The sequence below is a fragment of the Carcharhinus amblyrhynchos genome, chromosome 23 (genome assembly GCF_965287045.1).
Source record: "Carcharhinus amblyrhynchos chromosome 23, sCarAmb.v2.hapA, whole genome shotgun sequence".
NCBI classification, from domain to species: Eukaryota; Metazoa; Chordata; class Chondrichthyes; order Carcharhiniformes; family Carcharhinidae; genus Carcharhinus; species Carcharhinus amblyrhynchos.
In genome coordinates this window covers 5,188,305-5,208,210 of record NC_137346.1, presented here as the reverse complement: position 1 = coordinate 5,208,210, position 19,906 = coordinate 5,188,305, and the positions used below count along the sequence as shown (strand labels likewise).

General features: G+C 43.2%; 1 protein-coding gene across 2 annotated transcripts; it reads right to left on the bottom strand.

Annotated features, from left to right (window-relative positions):
• Positions 1 to 5,923: 5,923 nt before the first annotated feature.
• tbx2b (T-box transcription factor 2b) lies at positions 5,924 to 19,437 on the bottom strand. 2 transcript variants are annotated; one of them, XM_080210398.1, is made up of 7 exons: positions 18,657 to 19,437; positions 17,266 to 17,545; positions 14,814 to 14,960; positions 12,871 to 12,947; positions 12,289 to 12,458; positions 9,875 to 10,497; positions 5,924 to 7,481 (listed from the first exon to the last, which is right to left on the bottom strand). In XM_080210398.1, exons 1-7 carry the CDS (start codon positions 19,028 to 19,030, stop codon positions 7,023 to 7,025), a joined length of 2,130 nt encoding a protein of 709 aa, XP_080066524.1. In that variant the 5' UTR covers positions 19,031 to 19,437; the 3' UTR covers positions 5,924 to 7,022. The 2 variants fall into 2 exon arrangements, with proteins under 2 accessions (XP_080066524.1, XP_080066525.1); XM_080210399.1 differs by having other exon boundaries at positions 17,278 to 17,545.
• Between the last annotated feature and the right edge of the window lie 469 nt (positions 19,438 to 19,906).

Sequence of the window (19,906 nt, the reverse complement as noted above, 5' to 3'; positions counted from 1 at the left end):
CTACAAATATTCTAACTTGGAAATCAATCATCATTTTTCACTGTTTTGCTGGGTTAAATTCCTGAACCCCCTTTCCTAACATAACTATGGGCGTATCTACAACTCCATCTTCTCAAGGGCGATTGAAGATGAACAGTAAATGCGAGCGACACCCACATCCCGGGAAAGAATAAAAATAGGAAGGAAGCTGCAGTAACTGAGTAGATACAGCTGCAAGAGAATAAGGAACAAAGAAAAGTACGGCTCAGAAACAGCTTCTTTGATCCACCAAGCCTGTGTCGATCATGATTCTCTAACTAAACATAAAAAAACTTCTGTCCTCACTCAGTCCATATCCCTCTATTTCTTCCCTATTCATGTACCTATCCAGAGTGATAGAAAGACATTATACATAGATTCAGTAATGAGATTCTGACCAACTCATTTCAATCTTCACTCCTGGTACATTTATAATAAAAGAATTAAATTTGTTACCCAGCAGACAGGTGGCCTGATAAAGTGAAACACTTCAAGTTGAACATAATTTGGTGTCTCTCTGTTTCTTTCTCCACAGATACTTCAAACATTTTCTGTTTGTTTTAAACATAATTTTTTTTTTAAATGTGGAGGGAATCTTTGTGAAAAAGGATCTGAAATATACATTCATTCATGACCAGAGCTCAGGAATCAATGGAAAATATTAACATTTGCCAATATTAAGAAAAGAGTTTCAGGATTTTAATCCAGCAACAAAGAAAAATAGTGAGAAAGTTCCAAGTCAGAATGGTGAGTAGCTTGAAGGGGATCTTGCTGGTGGTGATGTTCCCACATGCCTGTAACCTTTGTGCTTCTAGTCAGTAGAGTTCACAAGTTTGGAAGGTGTTATCGAAGGATGGCTTGGCAGGTTACTGCAGTTAACCTTGTAAATGGTCACATTACTGTCACTTGTGCAATGGTGGAGGAAGTGCCTATTTAAGGTATTGGATCAAGTGGATTGTTTGTCCTGGACTGGGTTGAGCTTCTTTAGTGATGTTGGAGCTGCACCCATCCAGGAAATTGGGGAGTATTTCATCACACTCCTGACTTGTGCCTTATGGATAGTGGACAGGCTTCAATAGTTGGGGAGTGAGTTACTCACCACTGAATTCCCAGCCTCTGACCTGTTCTGTAGCCAGAGTATTGATATGGCTAGTCCAATTCAGTTTCAGGTCAATATTAACTTCAAAATGTTGATAGTGGGAAATTCAGCAATGGTAATACCATTGAATATCAAGGGGTGATGGTTGGATTCTCTTTTACTGAGGATGGTCATTGTATGGCATTTATGGGATGTGGAGTTACTTGCCAGTTATCAGCCCAAGCCCGAATGTTGCCCAGATCTTGCTGCATGTGGACACAGACTATTCATTATCTGAGGAATCACATATGGTACAGAATGCTGTGCAATCAATAGCAACCATCCTCACTTCTGACCTTATGATAGAGAGATGGTCATTGATGGAGCAGCTGAAGGTGACTGGGCCTTGGATACCAGACCTGAGATTCTTCTGCAGCAATGTTCTTGGAACTGAGCTGAATGGCCTCTAACCACCACAACCATCTTCCTTTGTGCTAACCAGTGGAGAGTTTTTCCCCTGATTCCCATTGACTCCAGTTTTACTGGGCACCTTAATGCCACACCCAGTCAAATGCTGCATTGATGTCAAGGACAGTCACAGACACCTCACCTCTTGAGTTCAACTCTTTCATCTTTTGTGTGGCACAGTGGCACAGTGGTTAGCACTGCTGCCTCACAATGCCTAGGACCCGGGTTCAATTCCTGGCTTGGGTGATTGTATGGAGTTTGTCTGTGTGGGTTTCCTTTCAGTGCCCCGGTTTCCTCCCACAGTCCTAAGATGTACAGGTTAGGTGGATTGGACACGCTAAATTCCCTTAATGTCAAAAGAGGTTTAGGCTGGGTGGATTAGCCAAGGTAAATGCATGGGGTTATGGGAATAGGGGAGGGCCGGGGTGGGATGCACTTTCAGAGTGACTGTGCAGACTTGATGAGCCAGATGGCTTCTTTCTGCACTGGAGGGATTCTATGATTCTATGGTCCCTGTTTGGATCAAGGCTGTAATGAGGTCTGCAGCCTGGTGGCTTTGGCAGAACCCAAACTGTCAACAACACCTTCCGTTTATATGCTGATGGTCATGTGTAGACTGATGGGGCAGTAATTGACTGAGTTGAATTTGTTTTGCTTTTTGCAGACAGGATATACCTGGGCAACTTTTCACTGGGAGGTAGATACAACTTTATAGCTATACTCGAATAGCTTGGCTGGAATTATGGCTGGTTCTGGCGCACAAGTCTTCAGTACCAGGATGTTCTCAGGGCCCATCATACAATGCACTGATATCATGTGGAGTGAAGTGATTTGGTTGAAGTCTGGCATCTGTAATTCTGGGACTTCAGGAGAAGACTGTCAGGGATCATTCATTCTGCACATCTGACTGAAGATGAGTGCAAATGCTTTGTTGATCACACAGATGTTCTGATTTCTCCCCTCATTGCGGATGAGGGTGTTTTTGGACCCCACCCCGAGTTAGTTAATTAATTGTCCACCAGCACTCACCACTAGCTGTGCCAGGACTGCAGAGGTTTTATCTGATCTGTTGGTTGTGAGACCATCTCAGTCTAATAGATACTGTCCCCCTCTCTGTTACTATAATTCTGTTTCTCTCTCTGTAACCATCTCCCTCTCTATCTCCATAATTCTCTTTCCGCGCCTCTCTCTAATTCTCTCCATCTCTGTCCCTACAATTCTCCGAATAACATCTCCTATTCTCCCTCTGTCTCTATTATTCCCTCTATCGCTGTCTCTCACCATGTCTTGTACAGACCTTGCGATTCTCTCTGTCGCTATCGTTCACTCTATCGCTGTTTCTCAATGCATTTCGTTGTGAGTCTCTTCCTCTCTATATCCCCCTCTACAACTCTCCGGTGTGGGTCTGTTTTGATCCGGGCGGCAATCGTCAGTCAGCTGCTGTTTGCAGCGTCGGGTCAGTCCCGCACTACTCAGAAGTATGGAAATGAAGTTGGCCAACAGCAGAGAGAGAGAGCAGCGAGACTCAATCTCACACTGTTGTCCATGGCAACATGTACGTTATATCAATCGTGCAAAATTGAAAAAAACATTTTAATTACTTGAGGAATTTTGAGGATGTGACCTTTATCATTCACAGATCCGATGTGGTAAGTATAATCCTGAAGGAGATTGCACGCACTGAGGCCAGCTGTGTGTACAAATGTGTCTCCCCAGAACATAAATACAACATGGATTTCTCCCGGTCGTGTAGAGAACAGCTTTCACCCCAAGCACAGCCCCGTGAGCTGAGCTAGATCACAACAACGATCAATATTACAGCGGTTAAAATGCTGGTGATTCCCCCATAGAGAATGAATAAGCTTAAATATTTACCGAGAATGCAGCAGTTAATAAAGATCGATAGTAAATCAACAGTGGAAAGTAAACAGAAAACAAGTGCTGGCTTTCAGCAGCAACAGATCCAAAAGGATCCTAGAGAATTGTCAGTGAACGAGAAAATATCTCACTTCTTCATTCATTAAAAACTAACCTCACAATTTTGCTTCTTGCCAGCATTAAATTGCCTCTCCCAATGTGTATAAACTTCTGAAAGTTCCCCCTGTTTGCGCGCCTGAGTTAGTTCACTTTTTGTCGGGATTAATTCGGCATTTAGTGAAAGTGCGTTAAAAACAGGAACTGGAACCAAGTCCGTGACTCTTGCCAGTCTCAGAGCAACTTGGAAGTTCTCTCCCACCGCCCCTTCCCCCCCTCACCCCCCAGCAATGCTGCACCAGTCCGGGAGGTGGCGCCCAAACAGCGTCAAATCTCAGCAGGGAACTGATAATGAAGCCATCAACTTCTGACACAAAACCTCGTAAATCTTGCCGGTACGGAGTAATCGGTAATTGGCGAGGAAAAGACTGTTTATTTCATACATTAATGGTCTGAACTTAAAGCCGCCAGGTTGAATTTAAAGTACTTAAGCACGACCTCGCATCAATCCAGACATCAAAGTGATTTTTTTCTTTTTAATTTCTGGGTTATATGAGACTGGAAAGCGGTCTCCTGTTAGCCGGGAAAACGGCGAAATCCGCGAGGTCACTTTTCAAACAAACTTTTTGGGCACTTTCTGGAAAAAGTTAAAATCTACTGAACGCAGCCCACCTGACAATAACTTTCTCAGGCATGCGTTTGTAGATTTAGTCGCAAAAACAGTGAATCTCGTTTAAATTCATTGGCGAGAATTAATTTTCCTGAATTAATTCTCGCCAATGAATTTAAGAAGGAAATCTTCGGCTTACGGAGCTCAGTTAAATGTGAAATACTTCAGACTAATTCATTGCTGAGGTTTGCGATGTCCATATGCGAGTCTGCATTTGTGTATATGTGTCCCCACACGTGAGCAGTCCAGCTCTGTATATCTCAACTGATATGTATGCGTGTACCTGAGTAGGTATCTGTGCGTGTACATGTTTGTGAGTGCAGACGTGTTTCTGTGTGTGACTGTTGGAGTGTAGCTATATGAGCCATTCATCTGTTAAACATCTATCTGGTCTGTGCGTTTGTGGTACATTTCTGGGTGGATGCCTGTGTGTTATGTGTTTGAGTGTGTACCTGTGAACATGGATCTGTGTCTTTACAGGTCTGTGCGTATGTCCCTCTTGTATATGTGTGTGTGACTATGTGGATGAGATGGGACATTGAGACAATGACTGCAGCTCTATGTTATAACGAATTTCCATTCTCGGTTAACTTTGTTAGGATTCGGTTCCTCCCCTAACCTTTCCGTGGGAGCAAGAATTGTCCTTCCTCCCAATTCCCATTCTATGCTGCTGCTGCAAAACTTTCACCCCAACACTCAACAAACAGGGCATGGGCTCAGCCATCCTGCATTCGGTCTGCCTAAGCTAAAGGATTCTATAAAATGAGTTGCATATTTTGTGCTTGGAGTCGGTCCCCTCTTAACACACGGAGACCAGTCATGTTCCCCAGATAGACGCCTAACTGATTAAAAAGTCATTTTGCGACTTCTAAGAAATGTTTGAAAAAATTGGAATAATTTCCTTATATCGATCACTTCATTGAAGCCACTTCCTCAGTGTATTGTTTCCAGATGATGAAGAGGTATTTTGTGCATTTATGACATATTTTGAGTATAAAACCTGAACTCCTTTGATATTATGTGGCGCCTTGCTGCGTTTCCACTTAAAATCAAAGTGCCTAAATAGGAACATGACATTCACCTGAACTATTAGATCCTTAAACTCTGCCCTTTTATTTTTCTAAGTACTAAAGATTCGATCCCAAGGCAAATCACAACCGCCAGGAGATGCGCAGCTATCAGTACACACAGTGTAATAATTATTGCAAAAACGCTAGTGAGAAGTTCTCATATATGTTCAGAACGGGTCCAAGTGCATCTTGTTTAAGATTCAAATGGTGCATTCTGCGTTTCAGTTAAGCTGCGGTGTGAAAATAACCCCAAAACTAACGTAATCCAACACCTCAAACAACGCCAATCTGTGAAATTCACACTGGGTCCAGGCAAAAGGGGTCCCAAGCATCAGATAAATTCCAAAGTTGAACTGGTCAGAATAAATCCAGTGCTGCTGATCACACCTTCCAGAGAACATGCCCTTCAGTATTTGTAATAATTAATTTATTTTCTGAGGGATGGAATCGCAGTGTATGACAGAGGCCACGTGAGAGAGTGTAGCATGTTGTATATGCATAGAATATACCAGAATTCTGATCTAAAACAAGGATTTACTCCCATAAAGTATTCAATCCTGATTCAGTTAAGCTGATTTTTTATATCTTTCATCGTTGACGGCAAGGGTTGGATCTAAGGTCCTTTAATGTGACATATTCCTTAAAAATTATGCGTACAATTTCAAATGATTTTTGCAAGGGTCAAATACACATAAGTAAATACTTACATAGAATGACACGTGTACACATATAGTCACACGTTAAGGCACACACACGCACACACAGGTTTATGCTTCCATAGGGACACACGTTCAACTAAATGTATCACAAGCAGAAGTTTCACTTCAAAATATTTATTGAAAGTTGTGAGAGAATTCATTTTTTTTAAATTGCTGATAGATTACCCGAATAACCAACACAATTTGAGAGATTTTTTTTGTCTTTTTTATTTGAAGCCGCTTTGTAGACAGCCCAGTGAGAGTCCCACCGGAAATCCACACCGAGAGGTGAAATCAACCTGAGGTGGAAGCGGTATTCTTTATATAACCCGCTGGCACAGGACTTTAGAAAGGTTTCTTTTTTGATTTATTTTAAATCTGTAGCATTGTACAGTACAGAGAGCAGTTATTTTTTTTAAAAAAAGAACAGGTAACACTGGAATAGCATTGATGTAATGGATGGCACATTGTGGTTTAAAAACCGTTTTCAGGAAAGCAGGCGGAATAGACTTATAAAACACAGTTAGAAACTCATTCATTCTTTCTCACACACACACTTTCCCAATGCGCTATATATTTCATTTACAATATACTGTGATGTTTGTGTGTAAAACAAAACAAGAAAAAAAACATTAAAATGCAAGGAATTAAACTCTAATATATGTACACGCGAATTTACAACTGAATAAATTAATACCGATTTGCATATTCTGCCATCCATAGCTTATTTACACAAAATTACTAATTAATTACATAAATAGCAAAATTCCTTCTTTTCTTGTGTGAAGGTACATTTATCTTACGCGGGTTTTTTTTTTATAGCCAAGTGGTCGTTCCTTTACTGCAAGTTGCACCACATTTTACACGGTCTCTATAACACTTCTGCTCCTATCCCTACGGTGTGGGCACTGGGTGCCACTGCCTCTGGGCACCATCCGACCTCCCACCTCTCCCCTCGGTCGGAAGGTATCTCTGCACTGTGAGGTTCTTTTTTTTTGTCTGCATCTATTGCTAGTCCCGATGCCCCAACAATGGATCAAAGCGGTTCATTTAGGAGAGTCCCGAGCTGGAGGTGTCTCCCGGCTATTCTCCAAGCCGCTCACCAATCTCTGGATATTCTGTAGTTCGTTGATGGCCTCCTTGGCGCTGGGCTTGGGGGAGAGGGAGCTGGCCCCAGTCCTTAAACTGCCTCCGTTGCTTTTGTGGTTGAGCTCGGGGGCCAAGCCGACGGAGACGGGGCTGGAGTCTCGGCTGCACAGCTTGCTGTCGGAGCCGCCCAGCGCCGAGGGCATGGCCGTGGTGAGGAGGTTGGTACTGGCCGGGATGGAGACCGGGATCGGATAGGGGTTGAAGCGAAGCCGGGGTCGTCCGCCGCTCAGGAAGGGGTGCCGATGGAGAGAGGACGGGGCCCCCGAACTGTTGGGCAAAGCGGCGGCTGCGGCGGCCGCTGCCATGTAGGTGTACGGGTAGGGGAAAAGTCCTCCAAAAGTAGTCATTGGGATCCCCTGTATTATAAAACAAGAAGGGGAGGGGGGTGGGCAGAGAAAAACAGCTAGTGAGTACCATCATACAGTGAAGAGTTACAGCAAACTCAAAAGACATTTAGCTCCACTTGAAACAACTTCAAGAAAGTAACCTTCTCAACTGGTGGGGATCCTGAAAGAAAATAACACAAAGTGGGGCTGAAAGGATAGAGGACATTTAGAACGTTCCTTCCTGAGGCCGGGAAGCAACTGAATTTTTTTTTAAAATTCTGAGATTTGTTTTAAATTCTGGCTCCAGCTATTCACGGCCAATAAATCAGCAACCCAATCTGACTGGATGCTGGAGGGGCTGAATGGCCTCACTTTACTGCTGAACATTGGATCAAAGGCACACTGAAGAATAAACAAATGGGGCTTTTTGAAAACGCAGAGGTGAATGTTCAATTTGATCCCAGAGATCAGAGATGGCCAATCGGAACTGCCAAGAGACTCCAAAAAAAGGTTTACAAACACTCTGGCCTTTCTCCCCAGCTGCCCATCAAGGAGTAGAGGGCTGTATAGTTTTCTGTTCAGCTACAAGGACCCCACAGGTGCAGGACTCCACAATGGGGGCTGCCCCATTCTCCGGGTTTTAGCTGGAATGTATTAAGCTGCATTCTCAGAGCTGCACGCCTTGCATTATCTGGCACCCTTTTAAACACAAGATCAACGCCAATAAAACAGTTCATTAATTTGACAATAAAACTTCATAATTGGAATAGGAATTCTTTAGTTGGAAAGAAAGATTATTAACCGTATGCACAAAGCATACTCTCCTGTGCATGAAGAGATGAAAGTATTGGCATGTAGATAAATTAATAAATAAGAGAAAGAAATATGCTTATTTTTCTAGGTCTGCAATCATCCCAGTATCTTTTTGGATCCAGTTTAACCAAACACAATTGAATCTGTCAGAATTTTTGATGGCCAACTAAATAAAACTCAATGTACCATTACAATGCTGATTTATCCAATGGTCAAATCTAGGCATTGTCAGAACAAATTGTATAAATGGCCAAATGAATGGTTGGTTAATCAGCCTCACACAGAAAGACATTTTTAAAATGGACTCATACCTGTTACCACAGACACATATGTCCTATATATACTCTGTACATATTATGATGAATACACATCCTGAATATACACATTAATATATTTAAATATATGTCGTTTATATCACAGATTGATGCATGTTGTAGAAGTTTCACTATTGCTTTGTATCAAAGGGTAAAACACCTAAAGCTCTCCCCACTTTAAGGTTTCTCCAGCCATACCCAATTAAAGAGGAGACATTGTTCCCATCATTATGAATTGGATGAAGGGGATCTGCCATATTGCTGCACAATCCCCCCCAACCCCACACACACACACAATCTATTTCAAACATAGGCTTGGACTGTGGAGCCTGTTGACTCACTCACAGGGACAGAATTTGGCAATCAGTCATCCATGGACCTTTGCTCAGAACTGTTAGGCATGGATTAGAAGTTATTGATTAGTCTCCACTCAACATGGATTTAATGATTTCATGTTAAAATGTGGAGAGCTAAATTTCTCCCTCAACCTGAGTTAAAACGCTGCTATTTTGACGAATAAATGATTGAATCCGGATTAAGGCTGATCAGGATGCTTAGAATGAATGTTCCAGGTGTTACACTTGGAATCTAAATCCTGTGAGTCCATCAGGGTCCCGGCTGTTCACTTTGATAGAATACTGATTTAGCCCTGTGCTCAATGGGGCATCTAAATACATTTCCTCATGTCATCAGACAAAGTCGGACTATTAACCTGAGATTCATAGAATTATCTCAGGACTGACAAGACAGGGAGCACCGCAGCGGCAATAATAGCTTAAAGGACATAACCCAAAAATATTTTAAACAGTTCAGACTCTCTCCTTCCATTCTCCCTTTTATACAATTCTTTTCACTATTGGATTGTTTTCCCCCTTTCTCTCCCTCTCTCTGATTGATGTTATGTTAATGTTTCCTGTCTTGTTTTCAATTCTCTCTCTGCCCTTTGGTTTTCCCGTCCCCTGTCAGGGAATGTGTTTTTCTCTCTCTATTTCCCTCTCTTGCTGCAATGTTCCGGGCTACTGAAGCCGGGATTCTGTCTCTGTTGCCCCCAAACATCAAAAGGGAGGGCGAGAAAATCTCGGAGAGGGTCAGGAAATAATGTTTAATGTTTTTTTAAAAAAGGTTTTATTTGCAAACGGTTCAGGCCCCTAAACTAACGGTTGATTTCATTCTCCGCGATCGATTTATTCTACACCTCAATGTTTATACTTAATGACAAATCTCCCACTCAAGGTGGGCTTGAGCTATTAGTTCAGGCCAATTAAAAGTAACACTCGCCGCTCGGGACTTGCTTACCTGTGAAGCCAAGACGTGTTGCGAGAGATGGAAAGGGAAGTGGGGGCCTCCCCCTGCCGAGCTCTGGGCCGAGCTGATGGTCGCGTTGTCCAAGCTGCCGGCTCCCGACACCGAGGCTAATAAATGTCCCATTCCTGTGGCCATGGCCGAGAAAGCTCCGGGAGCGACTGCAAACTGACCCGGGTGAATAAAGAGGGGCTGTCCGACATTTAAAGGGTTAAGGAACTGCTGGTTGTGTAACCCGGAGAAAGCCAAGCTCTGCAAATGTCCAGCGTTTAGATGAGAGGGGCCATCAGTCTGTATCATAAGCGGGGAGTAAGTATCTTTACTCAGACATTCACTGTCCTTCTTCGCTTCATCCTTCCTCCTCCCTTCGCCTTTCTCTCTCTCCGAACTTCTGTGAGTAAAGCAGATATCACTGTCCCTCCTCGCTTCCAGCGATTCCTTCTTTTTCTCCGGGATAGATCCTGGCTTCGGCCGATGCGACGAGTCTCCCACCGCATGTTCGGCGGGTGGAGTGTTTGTTCGGGGCGCTGCCGTTCGCGGGGGGCTGGTACTGATGGCGGCGGAGTGTTCCTCCCGCCTCTCCAGTTCAGGGTCACTGTCCACACCGGACTTGTCATCTGAAGAGATAGGAGTAAATCAAGTATAAACATAACTTTGAAGAAGCATCAATAACACAAAAGAATTCAGCATTCAGTCACTCACAGATTAGAGAGTCGGTGCATATTTAAATATGAGTTATAATATTTCATATATCTCGCTCAAAAAACGCAAATACATTAAAAACTCAATTCAGAATATGACAAAATTAGTTCATCTACGCCCGCAGTAAATCAAATGATACATATCCCTCTCGACTTAAAATTACTCATATTAACATTTAACAAAAATGTGCTAAAATAAATCCAGTTTTTTCATATTTTCTCAATACTATTTCCCCTTTTTGATGGTCTTTATTTCAGTCTTTGATTCCTTGGAGAATCCAGTTCCTAACACTGTTTCTACAATAACTCTTATCTAGATTAGTAAAACCAGGAAGGGAAACGCTGTGTATGAATGGCAACTGATGTCAATTATATACCTGAGTCTTATTTGGAAATATTACACTGAAGGTTGGTTTCTGTAATCAGGTCACCAATGTCTGCACCAGGGGACTTCAGAATTACACATGCAAACAACATCCTGCTTTTATGAAATGTGTGCCTTAAGCATGTAATTAAAACATTGGCTGAAAGGCAGATAATTTTTGAATTGACACTGCACATGCAAAACCCAGCGATCGATTTTCCTAACGGGTTAAGTACAATTATTTGCTTGCGTTGTGTTTCTTTTTAAAATAACACTGGGTAGAATGACATTTTAGAGGAAAATAGTCTGAACCATTAATAAAGATGTTTCACCAATCTGGAACTAACAATTAATATTAGCAACACGGCTGTAACGTTAAACTCCAATTCAGAGGCTGGAATCAGCAATGGGTTCAACGCCTCTCAGCCAACAACATAAACCGTGGATTCACTAGTCTTCAGTTTAAGAAATGCTTACACCCCTTATCCATGATCATTTATGTTTCAATGTAAATAGAACACACATACATTTACACTCGAGGGTTCTCGTGTCGTTTTCACCAGTAACAATGACTTATTACTCAAACTAAATTGTCCTTCTCTCACCTATAACGTCTGTAGTGTACATTTTTAAATCACCAACATCCATTAATCTCTCCCTGTGTATATATTATTTTAACACAAACCCCCGTCCTGAAGTAATTAGGGAATAATACTTAATGTGGAATAGCCACGGAATCCAACTTTAAAACTCTGAGGAACATGGGAATGAGGAGCAGCAGTAGGTAAATTCGAGCCCTGCTCCGCCATTCAGTCAGATCATGGCTGATCACGCCCTGGTCTCAAATCCAGCTCCCCACCTGTTCCCCATATCCCTCTTAGCCCCTTTTTTATTAGAAGTATATTTATTTCCCTCTTGATCCCGTTCAACAAATCAGACTCCACAATGTTATGGGGCAGCGAGTTCCACAAATTCACCACCCTCTCTGCAAAAAGTTTCTCCTCTTATCTCGAAATACATTCCCCAGAAGTAGCAGAGAGTTATTTACTTGGTTTAAAGAGTTCCTATTGAGTTTCGGGGTAATGTACTGATTTTATATTCATTAAGTCTTTTAGCTCTTTTAAAAGTTGATCTTTTCCCGTGTTTCGGTGTCTCCTGCCCTCATTTATTAGAATTTACTGGAGCAAATAATGGCAGCAAAGCTTTAAAGGTTAAGCCACTGGCCCCGTGGTTTACCTGGGGGGCGCCAAGCGGTCAACAAACCGCTCGCCCTTGATCTCTGGATTGGGATCAGACCCTGCCGCCTCCCTCCCGCTCCCAGCCCCTCCCTCCCTATCTCTCACCTTTGGATGCTTGGCTGAATTGCAGAGAAACGGGGTCCACAACTAAGGGCGAGCGCAGAGACTCCCTGGCCGGCGGCTGGTCGCTGGAGGAGGCGTCAGAATCGCCACCATCTCGGTCACCTTTGCAATGATCTTCGTAAACCCGCAAGGAGGGGAGAGAAAGCTGTTTTCTGAAAATCAAACATTCGTTCCTAACAGCATTACAATGAGACCGGTGGCGGGCGTTAAACTGTTATTGTTTGAGAAATGACACGTTTTAATTCCTGCCTTTAAATATAAATCAGAGTAAAATTACGATATGAAGATATTAAAAGTTAAAATTAAAACAAAACAGCCCTCTCTCCCCACCCAATATTCCCAACAATCTCTGGTGCCATCCCGTTACTGGCCGCCAGGAGGTGCACACTGTTAACCCGCACATTCAACGGCGAGGTTCCCATCTATTCCGCCCGTCTGTGCCGGCGCAATTCACTTTGAGAACTATCCAGATGGGAAATCACCCAGGGTAAAGGGAGAACACCATCTCTCTTCCCTTAAGAAATTATTTCTAAATGCTCTGAGTCGGCTGTTGAATGATTTTACCTTTTCTCTCTTCTCCCGTTCCCAGTGTCCCTGAATCCTTTTGCAAAGGGATTGTTGTCGATTTTAAGTTGCGTTATCTGCCGAAATAAAAGGGGGAAAGAATTCCAGTTAACAAAAACTGAAACACGATGAGCGTCTCTTCCCAAGAAATATTAATTGTGGGAGCAGCAAAGCAAAATGAAATTGAGGGACTAGGCAAAAAAATACAAGATGACTTAATGTTACTGAACTGTGTTCTGGCCAGTATTTATCCCTCTGTGTTTATGAGAGACGGTCATGTGCAAATTAGTGGATAATGTTTCTTTTTGATAATGTTTTCGACATTACAAGCGAGCTGCTTTGAGCTTTGGAACAACCTACAGTCTTTAACTACACCCGCAGTTTTATTGCCTTCCATTCGTCTGCGAGGATTCTTTGATACAATCTGAGGCCAGGTGTGAATGAAATTCGATACAAATTCTATGAATACACTCAGCCAAAATGTTTGATTTGAATATCAAGATATGAAAAGATATTAAATAATCCAACTGCCCCTCCCTTTCCTTGTATAAAGGCGGAGACAAATGAGTGATACTGGTTCTCCATTGTCCTTGCCGCATCTCTGTTAACAAGACAAATTCAAAGAGATGCGTTGAGTCAGTGTTGGATAAATCAGGACTTCTCTCCGTGTGGCGTTGAGATATTTAATCTTACTTGCCAATAAGAAGGTTATGGAGCGCTCCTAAAAAGGTTTTTAACAGCATAGTTACGTGATCGGGTTATGAATACTTCATACAAATGATGGTATATGATATCAGCTAACCGACAAGTCTGCCTCCCTTGCTGTGCTGTATCCATTATTCATCAGCCACGCTTTGCAAGAGAAAGCTAGCGTATTTAAAGGAGGCACAGCACTCCAGGATTAAACACCTGAAATCTCACCAGTCCAAGTGGAATCAAGCCTCTTTGTTAATTGGGTCAATTTGCTTATTTGGGCAACAATATTAAATAAAATAATTATTTTCATAATTAAAAGGGAGTAGGTTTGCCACAATATCCTCCTGACTGTATCTTTAATTTTATCTTTCAACGTTGTGTCTGGTAGTCAGCCAAAATCAGTAGCGCCCCGGTTCCGCTTCGATCAGAATATTCAGTGATCGATTTGGATTCTCACTGTAAAGTGTTAAACGTTGATAAACAACTCTCCCCCTCCCCCCGCCCCCACCCCCGCCTCCCGGCCCACCTTGACCCAAAGTATCAGGCAACAGAGAGATGCTTGCAGGAATGCGATGATCGCGACCTAACGCTGGATTATCACCAAGGTCTTACCTACAATCTAATACCTGGATGGAACCTGTTTCCATCTAGATTTTGCTTCAGTGCCTTTTACACGGCAGATAAAGTCCCCGTGTATCTAAACTTTAACCACTCCTCGCTGCCCTCCCCCACAGGCCAGGCTGAGGGTTACTAACTTCCTTGCGCGATCTCCCCGCGTCTGGTGCAAAGATTTCATTATTTAACCAAGCATTCTTTAAAAGCACTTTTATACTTCCGTGCGTATCCTTGTCCTGCTGCAAATCATTCCATTTTCCCTCAATATCATTTTGTAAAGAAAACCTCTCTACGCGTGTTATCACTTTTAAAACACGAGTCCCCACTTCAAAATGCAGCTTGTAATTATCAGGAGTGTAAGGCACCGATTCTCTCTGCTGTTTGTATTCAGGGACACCTCGGCCGCCCGCCAAATAATGTTGCTTTGAATTCAGTGCAGCATTTGACTGCATTGAAATGTTTATTTGGAAATGCTGTCACGGCTATCTCCAAACTATCTCCAAACATTTGAATGAATGAAGTAAACCATTAATATGGCGGGACGGTTAGGAATTGTTTCTCCCCAGACTCAGTGCATGAGTGAGTCCAGTTAGTTCCCGGGATAAGTGGGACAAGAAGTGTGCCGGGCTCACCTTATCGTTCTGGTATGCTGTGACCGCGATGAACTCTGTCTCTGGGAACACGTACGTTCGGAAAGTGCTGTAGGGCAGTTTGAGAATATCGTTGGCGCGGACCACGTGGAACCTGGGCTGGTATTTGTGCATTGAATTCAGAATGGTCTAAGGAAAAAAAGGGGAACAACACTCAGGTTAATTCTACAGAAGGGCAGCCCGCGGTTTGCCTCCTAGATCTGGGACCAGGAATCAGTGAAAAACAGGTCAGTTCTGGTGATTCTCTTCCCCCCACCCCTCCACCTTCCTCATACAGGGGAAAGTGAACCTGCATCTTGCCCCAATGTAGTTTAGCAATAATTCAGTACACACGCAAAAATCGAAAGGTTAATCTGCCCTGCTTGTTAAGAGCAAACATTGCTGCGTGCATTGAATAGGAACCGCGGCGTGCACATGAGTAGATAAATATAAATAGTACATTCAATAAATGCATAAGATTAATTATACAATACATTCTACTTCTAACTTGCGTCTTACAACCGAATGATATTAAACAGTAAAAAAAAACCCAATTTATTTTTATTTTACTTTAGAAATGGGAATTCCAAACGGCCTCTTCAGGGCTGGAGGTGCTTTGAAATGTTTGATCTTGACCCGAATTACAGACATGGAATGTTGAGGTCACCAGTTTCCTGCTGTAATGTGACTTCGATCGCCTCCCCCATTTCCCCGGCTAGATTCATTTTTTTTAAACGATGTTTTTATTATTATTAAAACACATCACTGACGGGGTTCGCGGATGAGAATCTGTTTGAAAAGAACACCGAGAGGGGAAGAAAAATCACCCTGACATTTATTTCCAAATATCCTGGGACACGCTGAAAGCGAAACTGAGGCATTGTCTCTGACACATAAAAGATAGACACTGGATCTGGGCATTGATGCGTCATTTGCCTTTATATAATATAAAATGTTACAGTGCTTCCTCGCTCAGGCGTGCAAATAAACGAGAGCCAAGCCACTCAAAAGCTTAGATCAGCCAGACAAACCACTGAGTCTCTGAAAATTCCTCTGAACTGTTCCCAGCTACAATTCCTCCAACGTTAGACTACAGTCTTCAGCCTGGAGATATCCGAGATACACATTTCAAAAATGAATATCAGCTTCTATTATTTATTAATAATGTCAATGGCGTTTGCAATCTAATCACACAAAAGATTGTAAACAGCCCATTGAACCTGGCCATTTTTCTCATCTCCTGATGGGTCTGACTGTAACCCCTGTCTTCACTTTTTATTCTAATTTTGAGTATATTGTTAGTAAAAGCGAGCGGCGTTCTTTTTTCACGCTTGCTGATCTAGGTCGAATGCTCTGTGCTTCAGGGCGCTTTCTGCAAGCTGCATATAATGGCTGCTTTTACCTCCAGTGCTATTCCTCCAACCTTCAATCAAGTTTCCCAGACACTGCATTAAAAACATGTATTTCCCCCTCGCAAATAAATGGTCCCAAATTGTTCTCCATTGGCCCCTGTCCACCTCTAAAACATCACTGCTGGAGTGATTCTTCCCGAGTTCCACTGGCTGCAGAAAGAGACTGTCCTTTCAGCAGTCAGGCTCTTTCGGACTAGCCAGCACTCTCTGCTCTTCTCTCTCTCTCTCCTCCCTGACGCCACAAAGCCTGACCTGCTTTTCACAACTCATACCATTAACACACTTCAGCCTGACCCCGCGTTAGAAAACAGCGAGAGAAAAAAACAAAGGCGTCTAATAGTAATATATAAAGGCATATTTATAAAATTCTTAACCTCGGCCCAGTATCTACCGCAGATTATTAACGTCCTTCGGCCTTTAGTACAATTTGCGCCCAAACTCACTCCTGGGATAATAAATAAATCTGATGGCCTGGGCTCCTTGTTTCAAAGGATTCTCCTGTAACAGGGGCGCGTACACTGGAGGTCAGCAGAATTCAGAGGTGTATATCCAGCAGACTTTTGACCTGATTTGCCTTTATCTTAACCCTAAACCATTTTGATTCCAAAGTAAAATGATCACTGTACTGTTTTCGAGGGGATTTGGGCTTAATGTGTTCTACAAATATTATATTAATGGACACGTATCAATCTTATACAGGATAATTAAGGTTAATCTTTCTGCTGCAGTTTATAGGCACCGGTACTGGAAAAGTGGCCTAGTATTTCTGCAGCCTTTAATGCACATTATTTATTTTCCCAGAGACTTGCTCGCCCAACGGGCGAGTCAATTTTCCCAAATCCCTAACAAATCCCTCACAGGGCAGTTATTTTTGAAGTCTATTCCCAGGAACTGGGCCAAGGATATACTCACCGACACAAAGGAAATTTAGCAACATGACAAGATCATTAACAATGGCAAGCAGAAGGACTTCCCTCCCCCGAATACTTACTAAAATTTTAAAAAAAGGACAGTCAAAATGAAAAATATATGAATCGACCTACAGCAACACTTACGAATCCATGCTTGTCGGATATGTTGTTGGTGAGTTTGAGTTTGTGAAAAGTGACCGCTTTTGCCATCCATTGTTCCCCGGTCGCCGGGCTATCCGGGTGAATGTACATTCTCTTGGGCATCTCCGGGTCCGCTTTCCCGGCCACCATCCAGCGGGAATTGTGGAATTTGTAACGACAGTCGTCAGCGGCCACAATGTCCATCAGTAAAATATATTTGGCCTTTTTATCCAGCCCATTGACACGCACTTTAAAAGGTGGGAACATTCTCCTAAGAGAATTGGAACACACGAAGCAGTAGATTTAATACACGGGGACAAGTGCTAATAGTGAGAAAAATAATTTATCAGTCAAAAAAACGACAAATGGTGCAGTTGGAAATATTATTCTCGCCCAGCTCAGCATTGCACTAAATTCTTAATGGTTTCTCAAACAAGACTTTCTTTTTATCTCTAAACTGAGATTCCTTCCATGTTATTCCTCAAATCATATTTTAGCCAAAGATATAATATTTCTAATTTCCCTAATTCACATCACATTTCGGTTATCCCGGATTGGAATTGGAGAATGAACAAGATTCATTCTGATCAAATGAGTAAGCGGGGACAGGTCTCCCCCCACCCCCACCCCCACCCCCCTCAACTGACGCAAAGTTTGATCACTTTATAAAGTTGTAAAATCTCATTGCAGGGAACGGATTTCTATTTTATTTTGCGCCCTGTTCTGCCCCCTTTCCAGCGAAGAGACATCGGCCGATTACTATCAAAGGTTATAATTAGCAACAGACCTATCGCTTCCAACTCCCAAACTTCTGTAGCGAGACAGACAGCGCGAGGGAGAACTAAGGGGCCAAAGTAGGATTCCTTCCACACACATAAAAAAGAGGGCATTGCAGTTTGCCGCGGAGCGATAGTTATAATTTTAAAAAAGAGACGTTTTCGGAAGTTGTGTTACCGAAACAGAAAGACTGAGATGGAAACTAATACATTTCATTTTAAACTGATTGCAAGGCGACGAAAATGTCGACAAGCTTTGCCCGGCCTTTTTCTACGGACTCGAAATATAGAGACATGAATCCGAATCTCCAGCAGAAAACACAACCTTAAGGAGTTACCATTCAGCCCTTTTCGTATTAAAGCGCTCGCATTTCACGGGCAGATCCAATTCTGCCTTTGGCATCTTGTCAACTGGCCTCTCTTAAGGACTTCACAAATTCGCTAGAAATCATTTAACAGATGACTGATTCTTAATTGCAGTTTTGTGTGTTTTTTTTAAAAAAGACAAGAAAGATACACAAACGAGTTGAGGAAGTTAAAGCAATAATAAGAATGTGGCAAACACTGCTCGCATGAACTGGGGACTGTCTTCAGCGAGATGCGTACCTCCCAGACTTCGTAATAACCATTTCGGTGCCGACTTTGTGGAACTGGTCCCACAGATCCTTAGCTTCCAGGTTCACTTTGGGATCGTCCTCGACTTCATCCTCCGGTTCCAGGCTCTTGAGGGGCCGCAGGTGTGCCGACTGGTGTCCCAGGGTGGAGACGCGGATCCCCGCCTCGGCGATGTTGGGGTCCGTCAACGGTTTGCCCAGAGCTCCGGGCAGCGAGAGAGCAGCCGCCCCGCTCGGCGGAAGAGCCAGGGCGGGGAAGAAGGAAGGCTGGGCGGCCAAGAACGTGCTCATGGGGAAATCCGCGGCCCGGTGAGCGTGGAACGGATGATAAGCCATGATAGTCGCCGCTAAAACTGGTTCTCTCATCGGTGCATCCGGTAAAAAAAAAGAGAGGGGGTTGGGGGGAAGAGGGTGGGGAGAAGATTTCTGTTGGAAGCGCTCTCGCCGGATCTTCCCTTACACCATCTCCTTGAAGAACAAGTACAGATCGGCAATCTCTGTGTGTGTGAGTCTGTCTCTCTCTCACACACACACACACATACACACACACACACAGATCCGTCCTGCAGTGATCTCCCTTCGCCTCAGTCCTGCTAATGAGCCGCCCCGTTGATTGGTGATTTTACGCGTCCTGACCAATTGTGAGGCTGGAAAGGCGGGGTTTTGACAATGAGGCCAGGATGGATGAGTTAAGAGAGAGGAGGGGTGGGGAAAAAGGTGTCGGAAGCTTCAACGTACAGTAAGCATCACTGGAATCGCTCTTTGAAAACATGTCAACAAAATTAAATATTAACCAATGACAGAAGGCATTTTTCCCCCCCTGTCCTTCTCCCTCCCCCCCCTCCGCACCTCGCCCCCCCCCCCCGCCCCCCACAAGCGGTCTCCATCCTCCCCGCGTCCCGGATTAAGAGTGCCTGGTCCCGGACAGAGACTCCACGGCGAACCGCAAAACACCTGGAGCCGCTAAAACCTCCAAAAACCCACAGGTAACAACATCGAGATAAGTATCTATGTGAACTTGTATGAAAGGTAATATAAAGGGAGCTGGAGAGGAATGACAAGTCCTAGATTTGTCTGTTACTCCAGAATGGGTACATTTACTTAAAAAGAAGACTGCATTTCTCATTTTAGATATTTTATGTTACTTATTTAGAATCCTATTGTTTTTATACCCGTGTGTGGGTGTAAATGGGCTATTATATTGTAACCATGTGTAGGCAAGTGGAAAGAATTGGAGGACTC